Source organism: Aythya ferina, assembly GCF_964211825.1.
Source record: "Aythya ferina genome assembly, chromosome: 2".
Lineage (NCBI taxonomy): Eukaryota > Metazoa > Chordata > Aves > Anseriformes > Anatidae > Aythya > Aythya ferina.
In genome coordinates this window covers 10,116,911-10,141,328 of record NC_140297.1, presented here as the reverse complement: position 1 = coordinate 10,141,328, position 24,418 = coordinate 10,116,911, and the positions used below count along the sequence as shown (strand labels likewise).

Here is a 24,418-nt window from a genome sequence, read left to right as displayed (position 1 = left end):
GGGCCCTGGCCAACCTGATCTAGTGGGTGGCATCCCTGCCTATGGCAGGGGGGTTGGAGATAAATGATCTTTAAGGTCCCTTCTAACCCAAGCCATTCTATGATACTACGAATAAAAGTCACTTGTGCAAACTCAGGGCAGGGAGACTATCAGTACAGAAGACAGATTTTACATGTGAGTTCAAGATACCATTAACACAGGTGTGCTAAAGATAAGTGGGCCTGATGTCAGCAAAATACATTGAAAACCTAAGACTGCTGCATACTAGCCAGACCACCAAAAGGTATAATGAATGGAAGTATAAATAGAATACAATTATATATATAATTTTTAATCACATAAATTTATTATTATTTAGCTTAACCAGTGGAGGGTGAAAAAAAAAATCACTGTACATTCAAGCAGTATTTTTAGATCATTTTCCCACTCTCAAAGGGTCCAAACAGTCTTTTCCTGTAAAAAAATATAGCACTTGTATGTTTTGTTCCTTTAAATACTGTAATTAAGAACCTTATTTGCATTGCGGGCAAAGCTGGCAACTTTCATGTACTCAGCGTGGTGAAAGTGTCAAATTTCATGGTTTGTGACAGATTAATAGAAAAATTATTTTAAAACTCTGCAAATTATTCATAGATCTTGAGTAATCATCAGAGGTTGCATTTTGTGAAGAATAAAAATAGGAAAAACTGAGTATAGCTTCAATCTCTAAATTGAGTGTTGTCCATTTTTTAAATCATTTAAATTGTCAGCTTAGCAAAAAATCTTCACCTTAGATGAACTGAATTGTAAAATCTTTAAAATACCCCTTCATCATCGTTTGCATTGTAAATGAGCATTCATGTATTTAGAAAAAAAAATGATTTGAAAAAATTGAAGCCAGGCAAAAATGCCAGGAGTTCTGCACGGAGGAGCAATGAGCTCCTAGACAAATGCAAACACAAGCAGGAAGCCTAAAGAAGCAAAGAGAATGTTGTGGTTTAACCCTGGCAGGCAGCTGAGCACCACACAGCAGCTAGCTCACTCTCCCCATGTGGGATGTGGGAGAGAATTGGAAAGGTAGAAGTGTGAGAACTCATGGGTTGAGATAAAGGCATTTTACTAGGTAAAACAAAAGCTGTGTGTGCAATCAAAGCAAAACAAGGAATGATCACCACTTGCCATCAGCAGACAGCATTCAGCCACCTCCAGGAAAGGAGATCATCATATACAATGATTTCTTGGGAAGACAAATGCCAGCACTCTGAACATCCTCCCCCTTCCTCCTTTTTTCCCCCATCTTTTATTGCTGAACATGATGCTACATGGTATGGGACATCATCCCTTTGGCCAGTTTAGGTCAGCTGTCTTGGCTGTGTCCCCTCCCAATCTCTAGTGCACCCCCAGCCTCCTCGCTGGCAGGGCAACATGAGAAGCTGAAAAGTCCTTGGCTCTGTGTGAACGCTGCTCTGCAAGAACTAAAAATATCAGTGAATTATCAGCACTGTTTTTATCAAAACTCCAAAACACAGCATGAGAATCAGTGAGATCAGTGCAGCAGGGTGACTTCATGGAGAATAATTTCAGGGGAAGAGAAGAGGGCAGTACAAGGTGTCCAGATAATTACCTGATTTATGACAGCTGTACATGTATATGGAGCTTACAGAGGTAAATCTGAGCTGCAACCATCAAATCCAGCCATAAGTTTTGTTTCCATGTAGTTACATTTGCAAGATGTGATTGCTTGGAAACTGTCAATCTATCTGATCTTTCTAATCTGTCTGCTGAATCCACCACACCCAGCTGCATTGTTTATATTATTCTGCTGAAATGTAATTGATAATACAAAGTCATCCACTAACTGGTGAATTGGTAAGAACAGCAATTAGTGTCTTTACTGTAGCAGAGATTTTGCTTTTTCTTCTTTAGTACTTGGCCATTGTCAGGTGTTGATACAACATAATCTTCTTTAACTTTCTCTCTCTATGCTAGCTGCAAGTTGAATACAAGAAAATATTTCCATATTTCTGCAGACAGTGTTGCAAATGCATACTTAGAATATGATGATATAAATATGAATAGTTAAGAAAATGTATTTGAGGCAATAATGCAGCATGTTGTGGAACACTGTGCCATTCTGCAGTTTAAGAGTTTCCATCTCCAAGAACTGGCAAGACACAAGAAGCTCAATTAGCTGTAATAGGAAAAATTTTTTTAATTGATTGTTGTCTGTAACACACGTGCATAATATATACATGTAAGCAGAAATGTGAGAATAGATATGGCTGTATATTGACTTTTGATCCATTCAGAAAGAAAATTAGGCAAACTTTTTAAAAGTAAAGGTATTAAAGATGAGGGTTTTTTTTTTTTTAATTTTAATTTTAATTTTTATTATTTTTTTTTTTTTAGTAATATATCTAGGTGATGATCAATATATGCTAGTCAACAGTTCGGGGAAGTTATTTTGTAGAATACATTCTTCACAGGTTTTAACAATACATTCTTCACAATACATTCTTCACTGGTTTCTGGAATGTTTGAGCTTTAGTCAGTACCTGCTTACATAATATAAATAGAATGTGAAGCAATGATCCACAAAATAAATGTTGGTCAAAAGTTCTGGTCAAAAATATCGGCGAGACCTGAATCAAGTGACTGATGAGATTATAGCTAGATTGAATAACAGAAGGAGCCCAAAATAGCATGAGTACACTTTTTAATCCTTCTATGTATTATATAAGGATGACCAGCTGCACTGCTCTGCCTTTGCCTTGCTCTGTAAATCATGTTATTCAAACATACTGTATTACGAAAGTGCCTCTGTTAATCATGAGCTTTTTTCTGTCAATCTGATTTGACATAAATATGTTTATAACCAATATGTGAAGTATGTAACCCACTTACACAAGTGTGACCATTTTAATTTTTCCAAAATTGAGAAGGTGAAAAGGAGGTTTTGGTGCAATATAAACAATGGACATAAAACTTCAAATTCCTAAACACGGGAAGCACAGAAATGTGTACACGTTGCAAGTCATTAGTTCAAGCCCACCAAACATTTCCTGAGACAATTACCTTTGCTGCTATAAAATTTACTTTGCACAAGCCTCTGGAGCATTACTAATTGCTTTTCTTAACCCCCAGAGATTAAAGGATTTTGAAATGAACATATAGACAAGTGGTGACTCTAATTTCAAATCTAAGCTTTATTAAGGCAAGCTCTGTTTTACGAAATAGGGTCATTAAGAGAATGTTTAATGTTGACAGTATCCAATCCTGATCCCCTCATCTTACTCCAATCTTGAGAAATAGCACTCTGCCTGTATTTTTTAAAAATCTGGTGCAATCTCAACTCATTTCCATCTGGCATCAGCTCTATGTCTCATCTTCAAGAATACACATAACCATGTTGGCACTTGTTTCTCAAATCCTTTTCCACTAGGGGGTATGATAGACTGTGACTGTATTTCACAGTAAACCTTTCATATGATATTGTAGTACACACACATGAGGGAGAAGAATGGGCATGCAAAGCGTGGTACATAATTTATGGAGATTCAAACCCTGTCATTCATAAATATAATTATAACCAAAGGCTTGAAAGTAATACGGACCTTGCCATATTGATCATGCTCCAGCTCTGTTTATTCAGATCATTCATTTCCTGACAGACAAAATAGAATAAGAATGTTGTTAGTCTGTAAAACAATTAAATAAAAGAAATACTTCTATTTCACACAAAGAATATTGTTTATTTCTGTACATGTTGTGCACCCTCCCACCTTCAGATGGGAAATATAAACCCAAGGGGAGGGAATATTATTAAATCAGCAATCAACCTTCAAGTCATTTTGGTATAAACACTGTAATTATTTCATCTCTAGTAAACAGAATATAAGACAACAGCACATAAGGGTGACAATTTGCAATATGCTTTGAATGTCTTTGTTAAAAAAAAACTATTATGGCTGAAGGCGACATTATTGAAATTAAAAAAAAAAAAAAAAAAAGCAGAAGTTGTGACAGCCAACAGAGGGGCTAATTAGTCAGTAAATTTCAAGTAATAAATTTAGCAGGTCATTGCAACAGACATTACGTTTTGCACAGGGAGAAGTCACCATTTATTGGCCTTGGCAACAGAGTTGCTTACCTTTATTCAAAAATAAATCATAAAATGGTATTCTGAAAAAAAAAAAAAAAAAAAAAAAAAAAGGTAGGTATGGTTATAATAATATAGTCCAAATACCTTCTAAACTCACGATCTTATTTAGGTGTGTTTCAGTTCATTTATGTCAGTACAGTCAACTACACATTTATATAGGTGTAACTGTAGTAACATACACCTTGTTTGGAAAAAAAAGAAGTTAAACAAAAAATGTAATATAAAATATTGTCTTTCTAGATTAAAGGTGCTGCTACCTAACACTTTTAATCTCTTGGTTAGAGCAGAAGAAACATTACATCACGTGTATTAGATTTAGTTTACGTTTCAGGTGTGTTTTACATTTGCAGTTGCTTTCCTGAGCACGGCTGGCTGAGCACTGGCGTGATGTTGCCTGCCACTGAGCAGGGACACACCAGCCTTGATTTGTGGCAGTGGTTTGTTTGCAATTCATCTGGTCATAAACGCTAGTGTGCACTTCAGCAAGCCTCGGTATTTAGAGTGATGTAAAGACAACTGCCATTAATATTAGCTAGGCTGCAGAGGGTTTGACAGCTGCATGAGAAAGCAGTCTTGCCTATCTAACGTAAAGTTCCTGGTTAGGAGGTACCAGGGGTGCATTTTGTACAGCTTTGAACCCTCTCTCAGGCAGGTTTACCATCTTGTTAAAGAGTCTTTTTGAAAAATATTTTGCAGTCAAATAATTACTGGTTTTGTTTAAATGTTCTCGTCCAACACATAATGAACAATGAGGAATTCCCCAGAGGGCATCTATTGTTATTGAAATGTTTATTTATTGAGTGCTTTTGCCAGAAGCCCCCCATGAGAAAAATCTCATTTTATGAGCTCCTCAAGCAGTCAGTTCCCAAAACATCTAGCAGAAATGCAATTTTGGCCAAACAATCTCAAGGTCTTTTGTTTACTTTTAAATAATCATCAGAATGCCAATATGTAAAAAGTTGTGACAGGAGCTGCTTTATTTTCTATATTTTGCAAATATTCTTAGTGAAGTTGGGCTTATGTTGTGCTTGAGTAATTCCTTATACCTTATATTCCTTATTATCCCTCTCAAGATTGTAAGAATGGGCATTTGGAATGATTCTGATTCCTTCTTTCCCACAAAAAAAAAGATGGTTATTAACTAATATCTTCCCTGTCCCATAAGGAATTTTTATCCCACCCTGTTTTTCCTCTCTTTACCTACATTCTCTCCATAAGCACATAAGGAGCATTGCCAGTGCCTGTGGCAGTACTTACATGGGCAGACTTCATCTACACTGGGTCCTGGTGTGCTCCTGGCTTACCCAGGTGGAGTTACTGGAGAATTGTAATGGTCCCTGGAGCTGCAGCATCAGGGCTTGCTTGTCCAAAATCCCTGCTGGAGCTGGATATGTGAAAGGATCCAGTTGTAATCTGTATGATTTTAATGATGCTGCTAAGTGCATAGCTGCAGTGAGCTGCAGTGCACAACTGAGGAATGAATGAGATCTGGACCAGAGACAGAAGCAAAAAACTCAGGCAAAAAAAATGTTTCCTCAGCAGAGGAAACATTTTGTGTCTTTGCAGATAAAGCCATCATGCTTGAAAGCTGGCATCAATTCCAGGCTCTTGACTGTAATGGAATATGTGGTATAGCTTTCACATGTTCAGGTTTGGGGCCCTCAGCACTAGAAAGATGTGGACCTGTTTGAGTGGGTCCAGAGGAGGGTCACAAAGATGCTCAGAGGGCTGGAGCACCTCTCCTATGAAGACGTGCTGAGGGAGTTGGAGTTGTTCAGCCTGGAGAGGCGAATGCCCCAGGGAGACCTTACAGTGGCCTGCCAGTACCTGAACGGGGCCTACAGGAAAGCTGGGAAGGGACTCTTTCTCAGGGGGTGTGGTGACAGAACAAGGAGTAAGAGCTTTAAACTAAAACAGGGTAGGTTTAGATTAGACATTAGGAGGAAATTCTTCACTCAGAGGGTGGTGAGGCCCTGGCCCAGGCTGCCCAGAGTAGCTGTGGCTGCCCCATCCCTGGCAGTGCCCATGGCCAGGTTGGATGGGGCTGGGGGCAGCCTGGGCTGGTGGAAGGGGGCCCTGCCCATGGCAGGGGGTGGGATTTAGATGGTCTTTAAGGTCCCTTCCAACCCTAACCATCCTGTGATTTTGTGATTCTATGATAATTTGGAAGGAATATCTGAAGTTGTTTGTTTACACAGTCCTTGTCATGGGACAGCTGTGTACTGGGTTGTTGCCTGCTTTTATTTGAAGCAGATTGCTAATTACACTCTAAGTGTCTGAACAGCCAGAGAGGAATCATCATTTCTCTTGGGCTGGGAATACAGAAAGAAGGACAGTGAAAGGCTGGTTATATTCAGTGCATGGTATCATAAGACTCCCAGGTGTCTGTTGTGGTTGATTGTCTTAGTTAGATTGTCTTAGATTGTGTTAGTAATGGAATCGGGGAATGGCCTGAATTTTTTAAAGAAGTTTATGTATCTTAAGTAAGATATACTTTGCAATTGTTGAGTATTATAGCTGAACGTACTATTTAAATGATGCTGACAAATGCTTTATAATTATCTAACATTATTAAAATACATTTCTTGCACATTAATGACTTGACATCTGGAGTGTCCTTCAGCAATATAATCTCTGCTTTATTTTTCTCCCACCCAGAAGAGTATTTAAAGAAAAATGATTGATTAATGACAGTTCCTGTTAACTGTGGAATAGAATGTGCACAGGACAAGCTCTGCCAGTAAAAGATTCAAAGGATGCTCCTTAGTATTACTTTGAATCCTTCTGTGACCTCAAAGCCAAGTCTTACAATCAATAATAGTTTTCTTCAGCCTAAAATTTAAAAAGTTTAAAGGTATTGCTGTCTAGGATATATGTGATGCAATTAAGTGCACTTCATTAACTGCTCTCAGTTGTATGAGTTCAAAATACAAATGCAGAATGGTAGTAAAAGAATAATTTAATACTTCATTTCAAGCCCTGCAGCAAAAATATTTTTCAACTTCTTCTATGTAGCAATTTTTCAGATTTCATTCTCTCATAAGCCACAGCTATAGTAGGTCAAAGCATTTTACATGTATGGCTCCTGCCAATGTGCTTAACCACTGAAACACATGAAGCAGGTATTATTCATAGTATAAATGTAATTCTTCTCACTGATTGTGTGAGTAATAAAAACTAAGGCACTCACACAAAACACGGTATGCATGTAAACATTTAACACATGCCAGTTTTCTTGTTTGTTCAGCCCTTGAACTGTGCTCCTCTGAATTTATATTATATTTTCTACTGTGGCTTATTAACTGGAAATTTTCTTTAAAATACTTTTACTATAGTTTTGTGTGTACATTTTTCTTACGATTTTCATATATATGTACTTTAGCATAATATGACAACTGAAAGTTCTTTATTCCTTTCATCAGATGTGCATATAGGTTGGATATTATTGGGATGGGTGGAGAATGAATGCAACATTACGTATATGGATTTATTTTTCTGCAAAAACACACAATGAACATTTTTTTGAAACCCTGAATACCTTACTATGCCATTCTTCATCTAGTTAATTAGTACTGTGCTCTGTAATGCCTCATAGGTTTTTAAGCCATAAAAGACCATCAGGCTACACCAAAAAAGTACACCACAGAGTTCCATCACTTCTCTTTATAAATTGTCCAAATAGATTATTACGTCTATTGTTATAAGTTAAGTAATTTTTGCCGTCTTTCCAAATCAGACACTTGGATCAGATACATCCAAAGTCTTTTCTCCAAATATGTTCTTGTAGAGCATGATCAAGATAAATATTCTGACTCTCTTTATTGTCTCTCTGACTGAGATTCATAACAAGCTTGAGTGAAGGTTAGGCAAATAAAATTTGAAGCTTTATGTAATCTTTAGGTGTTGAATTCCAGTGATGTTCTGTGGTGTTCTGGAGAGAATAACAATTTCTGTGCCTCTATTTTGCCATTTTTGTAATGGGAATAGTATTTACAGGAATGTTTTGAAGTTTAGTTAATGTCACTGAAATTCTTTCAGAAAGGCACAAGACAAGATACACACAAACTTCCACAAGAGGTATATAAATGTATGCAAATGTAGCTAATGAAGCAAAAGGAAGAGGGCTAAATGGTGTCTTAATAGTTTCTCCTTAAAAACCTATTTTGAAAAGGAATATTATGCTATGTCTCTTGATTATGAGTCTTACATTTTTTAATAATCTCTTCTAGCGTGCTGGGACCAGCTGTGACCTTCAGAGTGCACTCAAACCTCCAAAACATTTCAACTGCAGATATTGCCAAAGCAGCAGGTAAGAGTCCTTATCCTCCATTCCCAAACTGGCCTTCCACTCTTCAGTTTAGAGGACTGTAGTCAGACAACATGGATGGAGGCAGCACACTTTCCCAGGAAGATTGGCGTTTAGGGAGAGTGGCTGAGGGGTGAGTGGCACATATGGGAAAATGAAGTGTAACGTCTCTGAGTCAATTAAAACTGCCTGAGACTTCATTGTTTGTAGAGGAAATGGATTAAATACAGACATGGAGACACAGCTTAGCATGGTGAAAAACTCTTCAGTGTTGTCATGACCTCAGAAAAACAGATTAGATATTTGCAAATGAGAATTTAATACCCTTGCTTTTCTGATACTTTGTTCCAGGAAACAAAAACGGTATTACATGTTAGCCTTAATTTCTGGATCAAAAGACGGTACCTTTGTTGGTGTGCGGTTAAGGCAATTTCCATGACCCGTTAATCTTGAGAGTAAACATTGTATATCTGGAGCTAAACTGCTTCTGAATAAATACTGCTGTTCTATGTACTGCTCTTGGCTTCTTATCAATTTGGCTACTAACAGTATTATGGAGGAGCTGTTGACTGAAAGAAATCATTTCTGCAAAGTAACTGAATTGATAAATGATTTCAAATTACCCAATTGATAGGTTTTAAAAATTACGAATAAACAAGTTACAATGTTGCTTGCAAATAGGAATAAAAGAAGTTCATTTAAATAAACATTGGGAGCCCCAAACTGTCCATTAACAACTCCTGCTTCCTTATGGATGAATTCAGCTGTAGAAGGAACTGGGGTAGTTCCAGTGCCAGAACCATTCTTTGTGCGGGGCTCTGGAGGATCTGTCTCAATGTGTTGAGGGGTATGAAATTAGGGTATGAAAAACAGTCAAATGAATGTGTAGAGGTTACCAACACCATAAAGTATCCACTCCGGTTTTAAGTAGCACAAGGACAAAATGGTTAAGCACTGGTAGTGTGAAACTCTTCACTTTGAAATTTCTTGTTAACTGGTGAGTAGAGTAACAAACTCACTTTTAAGTAGGTTTAACATGAAAAAAAAATAATAAAAGAAAAAAAAATATCAAAATTAGGAAATTACAATAAATTATTGAATTATGGGACACCCAAATCTGTATGATTTATTTGGTAAAAATTAATATAGCAGTGTCCTACTTTGTAAACCTGTTGACTGTCTCTGAAGAGATCAACAAATATGATGCAGCTGGTACAGCCTGCCTGGGTTTCCAAAGACTTTTGGCAAGGTCTTTCAGTAAAAGTTTCTGAGGAAACTAATTGTTTCTTAGAATATGGAACAAGAAATACACAGATCAGTAACTGGTTAAGAGGCAAATAAAAAACAGAGAGTAAGAATAACTTACTAGTTTTCTCAAAAAAAATAGATCTCTGCTGGGACTGTGTCATGCAACATACAAATGAGCTGAAAAAGAATGGTGAGCAGTGTGATGAGAAAGCCTGCTAAGAGTACTAAATTATTTACAGTATTAAAGGTGAAACTTGATCTTAGAAATGTATAAAAAACATACTAGACTGAGTGACTGGACTCAAAATGGCAGATGAGTTTCATTAGAGATTAATGTAAAAAATTCAAATGGAGAAAAAAAAAAAGATTTAAATATGAAGTTGTGGGTCTGAATAGACTATTACTGCTCTGAAATAAGATCTTAGTGTAGTAATAGATTAATGAAAACAATTCAGTCATTATCAAACAAGGAAATTGTTGTGTTTTTTTTTTTTTTTTGAAAATTAGCCTTTTGCCTAAATGAATATATAAATAAATAAAATTAGATATATGCCCAAGAGTCAAACATTCTAAATTTTAAAAGTATCAATTTTCTCTTTTCTAACCAGTAAATGAAGTTGCAGTAGCCTATCAATGTACTTGCTAATCAGTTTGTTTTATTTTTAGCAAACTTTTTGTGAACTTGCAGATATCTAAAGCCAAAAATAAAAACAGTAAAACGAGCAACAGCAGTACATACTTACATAAGATTTTTTTTTTTCAGGTTTTAGCTGCAATTATAAATGTTAAAAGTCAACAATGTCTTAAAGAAAATCATTCCAAAAATGTAATTTACCAAAGGAAACTGTGTACTGGGTCTGGCTGGAATGTTAACTTTCCCAGCAGCAGCCCATTCAGTGCCGTACTCTGTACTTGTAGCTGGAACAGCAGTGTTATCACACCAGTGTTGTGTCTACTGCTGAGCAGCAGTGGCACATCATTGGGCCTTTCTCTAACCCTCCTAGGGGGTGGGCAAAAAAGTGAGGAGAGAAACATCACTAGGGCAGCTGACCTAAACCAAAGGGATATTCCATACCATGTGGTGTCACACTCAGCAATAAAAGGTGGAAACAGGAAGAAGAGGGGAGGGGTGGGCTCTCGTTGAGAAGACGTCGGTCCTCCTCTCGAACACCGGCTGCGTGCGTTGAGGCCTTGCTTCAAGGACGTGGTCAATCATCGCTCATTTGTGGGAAGTAGAGAGTAATTTCTTTCCTCTGCACTTCCATATAGCTTTCATTTATTTTGTTTGTTTGTTTTCCTCCCTTTTTCCCCTTTCCCTTTTATTTTCCCCTTAGTTAAATTGTTTAGTTCATGGTAGTCTTTATTTAATTATTATAATTATTTCCCTTTAATTAAATTATCCTTATCTCAACCCGTGAGTTGTTCTTTGCTTTACTTCTCCCCCTCCTTATCTAAAGGAGGGGGAGTGAGAGAGCAGTTGTGGGGTTTAGCTGCCCAGCACGGTAAAACCACCACAAACTGATGCAAAATAAATTGCTGCATACTTCCAGGCATGGGTAAATGTATTACTCCATGGTGTCCTGCTATTAGGTAACAACATTCATCCAGGAAATCTGAAAGCAGATCTTGTTTATAGACCTAACTGAGTGAAGAATTTCACCATTCATCACATCCTTAGAAACTCAAAGAACTTAGAAATTGAGGTAATCAGATGCCATAGTAATTATGAGAATTTAAATTATCCAGATTTCCAAAAGGAATCTATTTCTATAATGTCCATGTCTCGTTATTATCTGTGGCAACAGGTTCTTTGCAGGAACTTGCTCTCATTATTTTTGTAGTATATATAGTTTTGTAACCAAAATGAATAAATTGCTCCTTTCTTTGCATTATTTAAGTTTCCATATAGGGAACTATATTTAAAGTTTTCCATCCTCCCCTGTGGAGTCTGACAAATGTGCAGATTAGAGAAGGCATGGGACTCCACAGCAGCTTTGCAAATAGATGTTTGACTTAGAATATCTACTGAAAAATAGAAATAGGGAAGTACGATAATAAAAATAGTTTACTGTATTCTCCTAGCATTTGAGATCCATTCTTCTCAGTGTGCACAACAACCACACTGAGCAGAGAAAAAGCTCCCTAAAATCCTTCAGCCATATTCTTGCTGGTAAAACATTTTTGTTTTCTAGTAATCCATAGTTCCTATGCTAAGTAAATGTTTTGATTATTTTTCTTTTTGCATTTTCTAGGGCTACATAATTCTACAGGGAAACCTGACAACAGAATAATTTAAATTTTTGTACAGCCTGAGAAAGCAGGCTATACAAAATACCATTAACAATACCTTTATTTGCTCTTTCACTGCAGAGCAGAAGGACTGCCAATGTTTTGCCTGCATTGCACACTGATGTTCATAATACAGAACATATCTTGCATGGTGTAGCTGTCCTCTGGCCTATTTCTGTTTAATAAGTCAGGCTCAATGGTGCATCTCAACATTTTGATGAAATAAACTTTCTCTAGACATAGATGACCTGCTCTAGAAGTAATTACACTTGGCACATGACATCATTTAGACAAATGAGTATGGATTTAATTTCTCTTCAGTTTAAAGGTTAAGAGAAATCTAGCAGAGAACAACTATCAGTAAGATAACTCAATTTATCTAAAATTGCAATATAGTCACTATAGTAATAAGCAATAAATTTGAATTTGTACAACTTAATATGTAGTCCAGAATTACACAATTTATTCAAAGACATGTAAGGTAACAATGGTAATTAGAAAATAAGAATCGTCTGAAGTTTCCAAATACAGAATTTTTGGCTAGGGCGGCTACAACATATATACTGCTCACATGAAGAGGAGATGCAGGAGAGAAAAGTCTGTGCACAGTACTCAGCATTGCCAAAATGAAATAAAAGCAATTGCTTATGTGTAGTTGCAGCCTTTAACAAATAAGAATTTTGCTCGTATTTTATTTACTATTGTATAAAAATGCAACAGTTTAGGTGTTTAAAAAAAAATAAGAGGACCGAAGAACAAAACAATGTATTCATAACATGGGTATATTAGTAAAGGGGAACTGGTAGCACAGAGGAAGGCAATGAAAAACCAGATATTAGCGAATTAGCAGATCTTGTATGCAGCTTCTTGTGTCTATATGTGATATATATAATTATAGCAATTCAAAAATCTTGATTTCATTGTTGTAAATAGGGGGTTTTGAACATATATTAGAATATTTAGATTTTTGTTTTATTTATTTATTTATTTTAAATTCCTCTAACTTTTAACTAGGCTATTGATTTATGTTTCTTTAATTTTCTCTTGTCTTGCTGGTAAAACACAGTTTTTCCAAAAGTGCATGGATTGATGGGACCATTAATCATAACTTAAGGAGTGAGTTGCTGAATCATATAAACTTCTTGTCTAAAATTTATTTATCTACCAACTTTCTAACTCTGCAGAAAATGCACTGGAGAATTAATTCCCCTTGGGGAGGAAAAAAAAAATCATTATCATTAAAATTAAACTGTATGACAAGTTAATTTGAATACAGATACAGCCTGATAAGTATTAGAATGGATAATAACATGCATATAGAATTCCTTCAGAATTTTAAACAACTGCAGATGTTTAAAAAAAAAAAAAAAAGAAAGAAAATCTTAATTCTGAAAAATATGAATATGAAAATATTGATGAGAAACCTGCCTCATCGATTGTAATGAGCACACAACCACTGAAGAAACTCCAGTTTATTACTCCCATCTGTGAAGCGGATTCAGCAGAATCACAGTTTTGTCACACATCCAGTCTGAGCCCTGCTGAAAAGGGCTGAGACTGACATGAATGTATTTTCATTTTATTATAAATTCACTGGTACAAACATCCATTACAGATATATTTAAAAGAATTAATTATAAAGTACAAATGAATGGTTTATATCAATGGCACATTTTTAGCTGTTTGCAGCAAGTGCAGCATAACTGAAAGATGTATTTCAACTTTAGCAAACGTAAGTCTAAGATATTACAGATAATTTTATATGAATATTCTCTTGTATTCATTCTAGTCATGAAGTGTGGTCCTCTTTGTATTGGTGGTGGTGGGGATTATCTTTTCAGTTTACTACAGAATGTGAATAAACATAATGAACTTCATGGTCTGAAATTTAGCAAAATAAAGAAGAGAGGGAAGAGAATTTACCCTACATCAGAGAATCAATTGGTGAGGATCCGGTATACAGCTTAAATTGTTTAATTTCTAGAAACACTCCAGAGGCTCACTTTGCTCTCTAAACAATAACTATGGCCACTGACCATACCACTGTGGACAGAAAAATTATATGTACCTTTATTTTATTATTCATTATTAGCAACAACAACAACAAAAATTTAGAAAGCTTTCAGGAAGGAAAAAGAGAGAGAACTCTCTTTAGATGTATTTTCATATATTATTGTATCTTCATATAATAACTACATACAATATGTACGTGTGAAGAGAAATGTAGAGGGAGAAATAGCGACAGCATGTCAGTGAGGAATAAATCATCAAGAAGATTATGCAAAGTTTGTAGTAGATATACATGTCTTTAGTTAAAAGCATGTTTAGAATAATTGATATTACTAATATTTCTTCTAGTCATCAAATTCCAATGTCAAGGAATTTGAGCAAAACCTGGGAAATGTCAATTGATACAAAGAGTTTGTAATATTTCTCTCATTATTTTTGCTTGTGATTAAACACTGTCTGGCCTTTGTCTATTGTTAAACCATTTTTGGTTAGATGTTCTTTGGATAACATACTTCAGTGGCAACTTGCCACCTTTTTTTTCATGGTGATCATCCATACAAGCAGGAAATACATTTCTATGCTAAAAGTTTTCCTCTTGAAGAGATCCTTCGTGAATTATTTCTGGATTAAGACAATCCAGAAAATGTTGATTTTTAGCACAAGTTTTGCATGTCTCGTGAAAAGTCTCAGAAAGATGAACTCTGTGGCTTTTGTCACAAAAATGTACATGGTAGCACACTGTCTTGGTTTCCTTTTTCTGTCCTACAACAGTGAGATGGATTGTTTTGAAAATATTCATTGGCAAGTCATTGTCAGACTCATAATTCAGCTGTGATGAAGTGAACGAAGCAAGATGAAAGTCTGCGGTTGAATCCCTTCCCTCTATCTAGATTTTTGTAGATCGTGCAATTAGATATCTTTCTCTCTGAGTTGGTAAGAAGTTGAGTGTCTATGAATAATTTGAGGTTGATCTTTGAAGTGAACTGACAGCTTCTATGTCAGAAACTTTGAACACTGTAGCCAGGAGGCTATGGGGTCCATCTGATTGCATTTGCTGTTGCCCTGGTATAAGAAGGATTACGATTCTTTGGTCTTTAATGTGAAACGTATAATTTTGACAGCTCTTTTTCTGTTTCTAGTCTCTTAAATCTTTTGGTGCAAGTCCTGATTTCTTCCACTCAAGGCTCCTTAGTTCACATTGTCCTTTTTCACCTCTTGTCCCCTCTGTAGTGGATCAATTGCCTTTCTCCTACTGTATTGTCAAATCTATCTGAAGTATTTTCCTCAAATCCTTCCTGTGCTGAATATAGGATGTCATTATATTTTTGAAGTATTATTCAAAATGTGAACTGTCTCCTGCACTATCAAATATCTGTTACTATGATTAACAATTTTTTAGATGGCATTTCCTTCCCACCTTGTTCTTTTACTGAAAAAACATTACAACTATGCCAGCCAATATCCTCTGTATCCTGGAATGACTTTTAGCAGTTGTGATGGGTGCTACCATTTGGTAAATGTGCCTCAGACCTTAACAGAGGAAATGTCTCTGGTTATGACTCTTCCCCAGTGACTTCCTTCTGACTGTGATAGGCAGGCCTATAAAGACAGGTAAAATTTGGGTCTTTGTTAAAGTAATTTAAAGGTTTAAAGGTTTTAAAAGAAAGTTTAAAGGTTAATCATGATTACAGGGTTGACTTTGTTTAAGAGCCCTCTGGTAATATAATGCATGGTAGGGTAGAATTTATCTAACTCAGTTGCAGCTGTCTGAAAGTTAGACATTTATTCTAAACTAGTTGTGTAGATTGCTCTACATTCAAGGAAAAAATATTTATTGTTTGGTGCATAGATGCTGATGATAGGACTGCCATATGTAAATACTGCAGATAAATCTAGGGTAATTGTTTGAAGTCAGGATTGTAGAATTTTTCAGGATCTTTCTGTATGGTAACATATTCAAAAATATTTTTTCTGTTTCTAGATCTCTTAAGTCTTCTAGAGCAAACCTTTTATTCTTCTGCTTAGGTCTCCTTTGTTAACAATACCTTTGGGTAACATACTGAAAGCTCTCTAAGAAATCCAAATTAATTTAAGATTGGGAAAATTTAAAAAGATTTTGAGTTTGAGAAATATTACCATCTATAATATTGTTAAACAACCAAATTCCTGCAGTCAGCTTGTTCACACCTACAGCTTGTAACGTGAAACAGTTATGTTTAAGTGCAAAGTGGTTTTCTTTCAAGTTTGTGAAATCTCACAGTACATTTTTTACTATGGAAATGAAAAGTCTTTTTCCATATTAAACTTGCTACGTATTTCCTTTCACAGATATCTCAAACTGACCTGTAAACTTTAAAAGCACTGTTTCCAGCTGATATGAATCAACAAATAGATGCTCTGGAGCTCTTAGCACTGAGAATGGGTGATTGAAACAATTTTTCATTTTTTTTATTTTTGGTGTAGCATTGGTACTTTATGATCCAACTATGAAGACAGTATCAAAAAGTCCCTATAATAAAATATTTGAGAACTAAATTATATTATAATTTACAGCAAAGCAAGCAGAAATCTCCAAGTCCAAAACAACCTGCTTAATATCATATTTCATGATATTATTTGGCAAAATTGCTGCTATTTTGTTTAACATTTTTAGGATGAGCTACCATTTTTCCAGGAAAATATAAATATTAGAAATATATATACAATATGTCATAAACAAAAATAACACAATTCCAGACATCTTTAAACATTATATTCCTTCAATAAAATGTTACGTATTTGCGTGCAGTACACTTAAGAGACTATCTCTGTTCACAGCAGATCCTAAGCATACTTAAAGAAATTATTTAAAAGTGATACAAGAAGAAATCTGGTGAGGAAAAGACCTCTATCATGCTAGCTTTTCTGTAAAGAATAGGTAGGCTGATCTAATACTCATTTATTTATTTATTTATTTATTGCTAAATATCACACAGAATCACAGAATTTCTAGGTTGGAAGAGACCTCAAGGTCATCGAGTCCAACCTCCAACCTAACACTAACAGCCCTCCACTAAACCATATCCCTAAGCTCTACATCTAAGCGTCTTTTGAAGACTTCCAGGGATGGTGACTCCACCACTTCCCTGGGCAGCCTGTTCCAGTGCCTCACAACCCTTTCAGTGAAGAAGTTCTTCCTAACATCTAACCTAAAACTCCCCTGGCTCAACTTAAGCCCATTCCCCCTCGTCCTGTCACCAGGCACGTGGGAGAACAGGCCAACCCCCATATGTACCTTGTTAGGTAAGGATAAACAAGGCAATTGAAGAAACAGGTCAGATAGTATTATAGCCTAATCTTTATCTGGAGAAGAACAACCAGTAGATTTTCAACCACCATAATTTTTCAAAATGAGGAAAAAAAGATAAAACTAGTAATTTTAAACTATGCATGCAAATAAACAGTGGGCACTATGTGGAGCAGAGAACAAGGTCATGCCAGCAACTTTAGTTGGTACAAACAAGAAAATGTTCTTTATCTGATATAACTAAATATCCTACTTTTAATATATAAAATTGGATGATTAGCAATCTTGTAAGTGTTGGCTTTCCTATCAACAAAATAAAATAGGCAGAGCAGTGCTACTTCAGAGACCTATGAAAAATAACTGTTATTTAAAACACAAGAACAACAACAACAAAAAAATCAGTTACACAGAGAATAGAATTCTGCTTAGAATCAGACTGTGATCCGTTTTTGTTGGAAAAAAAAAAAAGTAATAACATTGAAAAGCACTTCTCCCAAAGCACGGTTATTGGTAACAGTGTGCAGGGGTGGCTGACCTGAATCTGTTTTCTTGGTAGAGGACAATTTATTTTTGGATGACATCTTGGGAAGGAGGCACAAATATGACCTGGGATGAAAGGGCAGGTGCAGGATTTTTGCCTGACAAATGCTTAGTTAGGAGGTCCAGAAGATTCATGTGTCATCTGTCTTGAAAATAACCACTTGCATGACCTACTGCTGATAGCTCATGGGGGAATGTATCTGAGAAGGGAAATAATGAGCTCTTGACAGTGGGACAAGGAATTATTTGAGAGCTTTTGGAGAGTTTGCGAAGAGAAGTTTGTTGGGTGCACTCACAAGGGCACACTGGTCAGTAGAATGCAGTCCTGCATTTTAATACTGCCTTCATTTGGAGCAGTCTTTCTCCTCTGGATTGAAGGCTGTTCCAGCAGCTGCTGTTGCTGCCACCTAAGAACCTGCAAAATTGTTAGGTTATGTCATGACTACAAGGCAAGTGATCTGATGTTCATTAGGTGTTTGTTTTCTGGACTGTTGGTAGTCAAATAAAGTTAGTTTTTTTTTTTTTTGTTTTTTTTGTTTTTTTTTTTTTTTTCCTAACCTTTCTGAACCTCAGGCATCCGTTCTGACATGTAAGATAAGATAGAATCAGATTTATAGACCTTTGATCTTGATTTTATTTGGAGATGATGTTTGCTATTGTCTGACGAAAACTGTATGCAGGATTTAGAGATTAATGACCATTGTAATAATCTACAAATACTTAATCTTTCTAGTATTATCTAGTCTTTAGGAAAACATGCTAAATCCATTTGTTCTCTTTAGAAAATGTTTTCTATAAATTTGAATGTTCTAGATTAAGAGATTGTATAGCTTTTTGTTGGCTAACGTCAGAAGACATGCTAGATTTAATCTAGCTACAGATTTTCAAGAAGTACTTATAAATTCTCTGTGCCTCTATTTTCTTAATTCTGAATCTGAAATGTGTATAGGAAAAAGGCTTTTTTATGAACAAAAGACTGTAACATAATGATTTTTAAAAGATAATTCAGAGAATTGGCAATATGTTCTTCTGTTGCATAATTATTGTCATTTGTTCCTGTGCTAGCTCTGCTGCTTTTCTGTATTTTTTCCCTGGTTGCATCAGGATGACAGCAATCATAAAATCATTTTGGTTGAAAGATCCATCTAGTAGGTTATTTAGCCTATCCTCCAGAATTGTGATGAGATTGGTTGGCAGAAGATCATATAGCTAATATTTGATAGTCTATTAAATTAAAAAAAAAAAAAAAAGGAAAAGACAGATGAGAAAAAATGTGTGTGCCAAAATCCGGAGGGTGCCTCTTGGCAAAGTTTTATAGACATTTTAGATCAGTAACAAGAAAAGGTAGGTAGCTACACCCCATTACTCCTTCCTAAACACCCAGGTAATTACTTTTGGCATTTTGACAAGTGTTTGCTGGAGTGAAGGTCAAAGCTGTCAGTGCAGAAGATCTATGCTAATCTGCTCAGCTGGAGAAGACTCAGGTAGCTAATGTTTTGTAATTAGAAGTTGTGGAAACCAGTTTTCACTGTAGTTAGGTACTGAGTAGAAGTGAACTAATAATGCAGAGTAATTTCATTTATCATAGTTTACAAAATTAGCTAAATGGATGTCTAGAAGTAGGCAAACCATGTGAAATTGGAGAACTATGGGAAAACTGATATTGTGGTACAGATGAAATATATATTTGTATGTATATTTATGTATGTATGGTGTTGTATAAATGCGTATATATTAGTATGGTATATATACACACATGTATGTATATATTGTATGTGTGTGTGTAGCTGAATATACATATAAACAGAGATGCATAATGCTAGTACTTTCAATTTAAATTGAAAAAAAAAAGTTGGTCATAAAATAAAGTCAAAGAAAACAACAAAAAAAATGTATTTATAGAACTAGACTAGGCTGCTGAATTTTGCTGTAAATTTCATATGCAAAAATTCAGTACATGTGAAAAACTGTTTTTCTTATGAGACATATCAGTCACTTAATGCACTTAACCCTATGAATGAACTCCTATTACGGATTTTAAACTGATAACGTACTCTGGGGAAATATAAGAAAGTAAGCACCCCCTCAAAAAAATAAAATAAAATAAAATTAAATTAAATTAAAATAAAATAAAATAATTATGAAAATTATGATTTTTATAAAAAGTATATATTTTTTAGTTTTGACTACCTCTTCAAGGCATTATATTCCAGTTCTAATTGGGATTAAGTAAAAAAAAAATACCATTCTGTAATTTTTTTGTGCGGCTGTACTATTCTTTGTGCAACAATAAGTGTGTCTGTGTACAGGTATGTGTGGGTAAGACAGAAAGAGATAAATAGGGAGTTTTTCATAGGAGCTCCAGGTGTTCAGCTATGCTCCCAAACCCCGGGTATGACCTCAAGCCTGCAGTGATTTCACACATACTTAATTGTTCATCCCCTCTAATTTTGCTTCTTTAAGTGAAATAGCTAATGTGGTGACCTTGCAGATCTTTAAAAATCTTTGGACAGACTGACATGTACTGTTGGAATTCAGGTCACGATTGGATAGCCTAATCCTTGATCTAAATGTAGGAAGATAAAGATGTATTATGTTAGAGGCTGCAATTGGAGCTGGACAGGAACCTTGTAGTAGTACCAGACAAAAAGGACCATTTTTTTTGCCAAGTTGTTGTTAACCTTGATCAGCTCTGCCAGACAAACTGTTGAACTGTCACCAACAAAGCCAGGGATGTCACCAATAATAACAAGGATGCAACACTCATGAAAATATTCCTGTACTTCTTTTTGACTTTACATGTGATTTAAAGCTTGTAGATAAAGAATAAAAATAAGAGATAAAGACATATATGTCTGAAGAGCAGTAGATCCATCTAAAACATAGACTTTAATTGAGAAAAAAAGATGCTTATTTCTTCTGGATTTCATGATAGGGCTTTTATAGGAGGCAGTTAAGTCTTTTTCAGTTGTAAAATCATTGCAGGAAATCCAGAACATACTGGTTTTGGAAGGAGATCAGAGAATGCTTTTTTTTTTTTTTTTTTTTTTTTTTTTCCTTCTGTCCTTCCTTCTCTGAATGGATTTTGTGTATTATGTTACTCTTTGTGACATTTCTTTCCTTGGCATTTTTCCTCTTCAGAGGAATCACCACATATTCATTCTCGTCTTTCATTGCCATTTAACAACTTGAGGGTATATTCTCTGCCCATGTGCAGCGATATAGCTGTGAAACTCACATTAACATTAATGGGAAATGTGCAGCTCAAATCAACCACACTCAGTGTAGTTACTACCCTTGGCTGTAAAACGGATTGGCATGTTCAAACAAGAATTATTTCCACTTAGGAGCTGAGAATTCGACTGGGTTATTGTATTATTTCATGTTAAATTAAAAGTATTTTAACATTATTTTTAATGCATTTCAAATTGAGAAATCTACCTGATGTGAAAACAGTTATTTTATATTTCAGCATAATGTTTTCAAAGTTAGGTGACATTTTAGGCATTTCATTAACATGGCAGCTCCCAATACTCTGCCTTATGTAAGCCTTAGGAAAATACATTAATGATTATTATATGACGGTAAATTCATATTTTGTTATGTTATCAGGTAAAGAACATGAACGAATTCTAATGTTTGTAAGGGTTTTCTCAGTGTTCCTGTGATTCTGCTTTTCCTTTCCGGTCCCTTTTCCTCTCATATTCTATCCATTGCTATTTTTCCTGCTAGAAACAACTCTCTCATAGGATAATTAAACATTTGAAATCAGCTGAGTGGACAAAAAATAAGTGAAAGTTGAGAGATGTTGGAAGCCTAGAATATCAGAGGTACAGGTAACTATTTCCAGAAGTGATGTATGGATGAGGAAGTTGATCATTTTCTCTTGTTATTGAACTGGTGAGGTTAGTGATGAGGCAGAGTTTGCATATTTATCACATTTTGTTGAACATACTGCTCCAGTTACTCTTTGCCAGAATTAATAAATAACATCTTTTATGTTATAGTGGTTTCTTGGTGTGTTGCTTGTTAGGTAAAGACTATCGCAGAATTTAAGAACCCTCATTTGGTCTTTTAGATCTGTAATACTGCAAGCAATCATAAGCATTAGAATTGACATATATTTATGTGTAAAAGCTTATGTGTCAAAATGAATTATAAGTTGTCCCAAAGAGTTTTAAACAAACTGAGTGGAGTACTGCCATACTGTTAAATAAACATTTGCTTTAAAAATAAGGCAGTAGGTATCTAAGACTCCTCATTCCAAAAGATGTTAAATCTCAGATTTCTCCATAAAGAAAATTAAAAAAAAAAAAGTGGGAAATATCAAGACAGATTGATTAGTTACACAGACAGTCCACGGCTTGCTTTCGCTAGCACATGTTACACACATTCAAGTCCAGATGCTGGTGCCCCTAGGTATAGCTTCTCTTTGGCCCTTAGTACCCATCTGGTAATGAGTATCAGCCTTTCTCAGAATGTACTGTTACTGTTGCTGAGAATCCTTCCTACTTCCACTTCTGTATAAACATATGCATTTTACATATGTATATAAAACTACTGTTAGTGGCTGTTATCACAAGAGGCAAATTTGAGTTTGTGTTAGAGATGTGTGAACTTCTGTTTGTCAAACCCTAACCACACCCAGGCAATTAAGTGGGAGAAATTGTCTATGTTTATACTCAGACTTTGGTAGCACAGTTATACCTTTTATATTTATATATACTCTACACTCCTTGACACCTTATTTCATTAAAGAGATAGTATATGGAAAGTAACTTACATATCCTGAAGAGAAAAAAAAAAAAAAAAGAAAAAAGTGAAACCAGCTAGATCTGAATTTGCCTGGTATTTTTCTTTTGAACACTGTTGGAGATCAAACAGATGGCTAAAGGAACCAGATATGGCCATTCATATAGAAACCAACTCTAGCAAAACATCACTTCGCATTTTTAAGGGTAATATATCCTTCACTGTATAATTCTCATTTTTTCATGCCTGAACTTCATACAGCAAACAATACAAGGAATTCCATTAGATTGCCATTGTCCACTGTTATTTTTAAAGAAACAGATATTATACCTGCTAGAAATTCAAAAATGTTTCATTGAAATGGAATGATCTTGAATTTGGTTACATTTTTAACATATGGAAAATACTTGGCCTTTTGTGCATCCTGCACTTTTAATGTTTCTTCTATTCACGGATCTAAAAGAGTTCTTGAATGTATTACAAAAGACAAGGATAGGTTCTGCCCTTGCACTAAGGGTGATGGAAAGCACAGGTCTCCTCTGGCATTACATTGAGCCTATGCTCTTGTATAGGCTCAGTGTAAATTGAGCTCAGTGTATATTGTGCTCCTCTCTCAGGATCACTTCTAAGAGGATAGTATTTATTATGGTAAATCAAAATCTCTGTTTTTTGTGAAATAGTTATTTTTAATTCTGAAAGTTGTCCACATTGCTTAAACTATTGGTGTACAGAGTTTCTAGCTGTAAATGTGGTAGCACACAGAGGTAGAACACGCTGGCTTAAAAAATTTTTACTTTTTATTTCCATGAAGGCTTAAACCTATAAAATTCCATATATCTCTAAAGCTGACAGTTATTTTTTATTTAGGAAGATATCTGGGAAGATCAGATGGAGAAAAATTCACTTTAGTATTTTAGATTCCTGGTAAATCCTGAGTGAGAATTGCCAGATTTAGATATGACATTTATTGTGATTGTTAACTAAATTCTTATGACAGGATTTTGGTGTATAAAAATGAGTTTCTCTGCACTTGACATGTCATAAACCAATCAAACTTTGAGAAATATGCTTGGCTAGTTCATCTTTTATCCTAATCCTGGAATATTTCTTTTGAAAGTATCACAAGTAAAAATATGACATTCTAATTTCCTTTTTTATTAATGTTATTATTTTAGTTTATGAACATTCTTTGCTACTTTCCAAGATCTGCTCCATTTTTAATTTTTTAGGGCATAATTTCCCACATTTTTAATAGAAGACATTTCTTTTTATCTGTAATTAAATCCGTAACTTGTTATTCTCAGAAGGTTATTATGGATTGTGACTTGACTGTTACAAAAAATTAATGACTTAAAGAGGCTCCTAATATCAATTTAGTGTAAGGATTTAATTTATTATTCATTAATTTTGTATTCATTGTAATAGCAGTAATCATTATGAACTCATTGGGTAGGTATGAGAATGTCATGCATGCTATATTTCCATAGGAATTCAGTTCGTTAGTCATCTCTAGCAAAACATAAAATGCCATTCATGCATTAATGCTGTCACTTGTTTCTCTTTATAATTCTATGCCTGTATTTTACATAAAGATTTTAATATGTATAAGCTGTACTGGTGTTTAAAAGTTTCAATACATGTATAAACTCTCTTGTCTCTCCTTATGGTAACAAAAATTTTTCTGTTTAGAAACAGATATCTTTACACAGCTTATAACACCATGGAATCTAATTTCACATTTTATTTTAAAGAAAAAAAAACAAATATTATGGGTTTACACAAAATGTGTCAATTTTTGAATTCATACAGTCCTGCTTTTCAAAAAAAGTGTTCAGTTTGGCAATTA

At 35.1% G+C, this 24,418-nt stretch overlaps 1 protein-coding gene and 1 long non-coding RNA gene across 4 annotated transcripts in view; one reads left to right on the top strand and one right to left on the bottom strand.

The window, feature by feature from the left end:
* PTPRN2 (protein tyrosine phosphatase receptor type N2) overlaps positions 1 to 24,418 on the top strand; it is a 649,793-nt gene that overhangs the window by 284,557 nt on the left and 340,818 nt on the right. For all 3 annotated transcript variants that reach the window (XM_084509497.1, XM_084509495.1, XM_084509496.1), the window contains exon 11: positions 8,371 to 8,450. In XM_084509497.1, coding sequence (XP_084365623.1) covers positions 8,371 to 8,450 — 80 coding nt within the window. The remainder of the gene's footprint in view (positions 1 to 8,370; positions 8,451 to 24,418) is intronic.
* Positions 1,844 to 5,970, bottom strand: LOC311431691. Its single transcript, XR_014689580.1, has 3 exons — positions 5,399 to 5,970; positions 3,594 to 3,643; positions 1,844 to 2,170 (listed from the first exon to the last, which is right to left on the bottom strand). It is a non-coding gene; the product is annotated as an uncharacterized lncRNA (long non-coding RNA).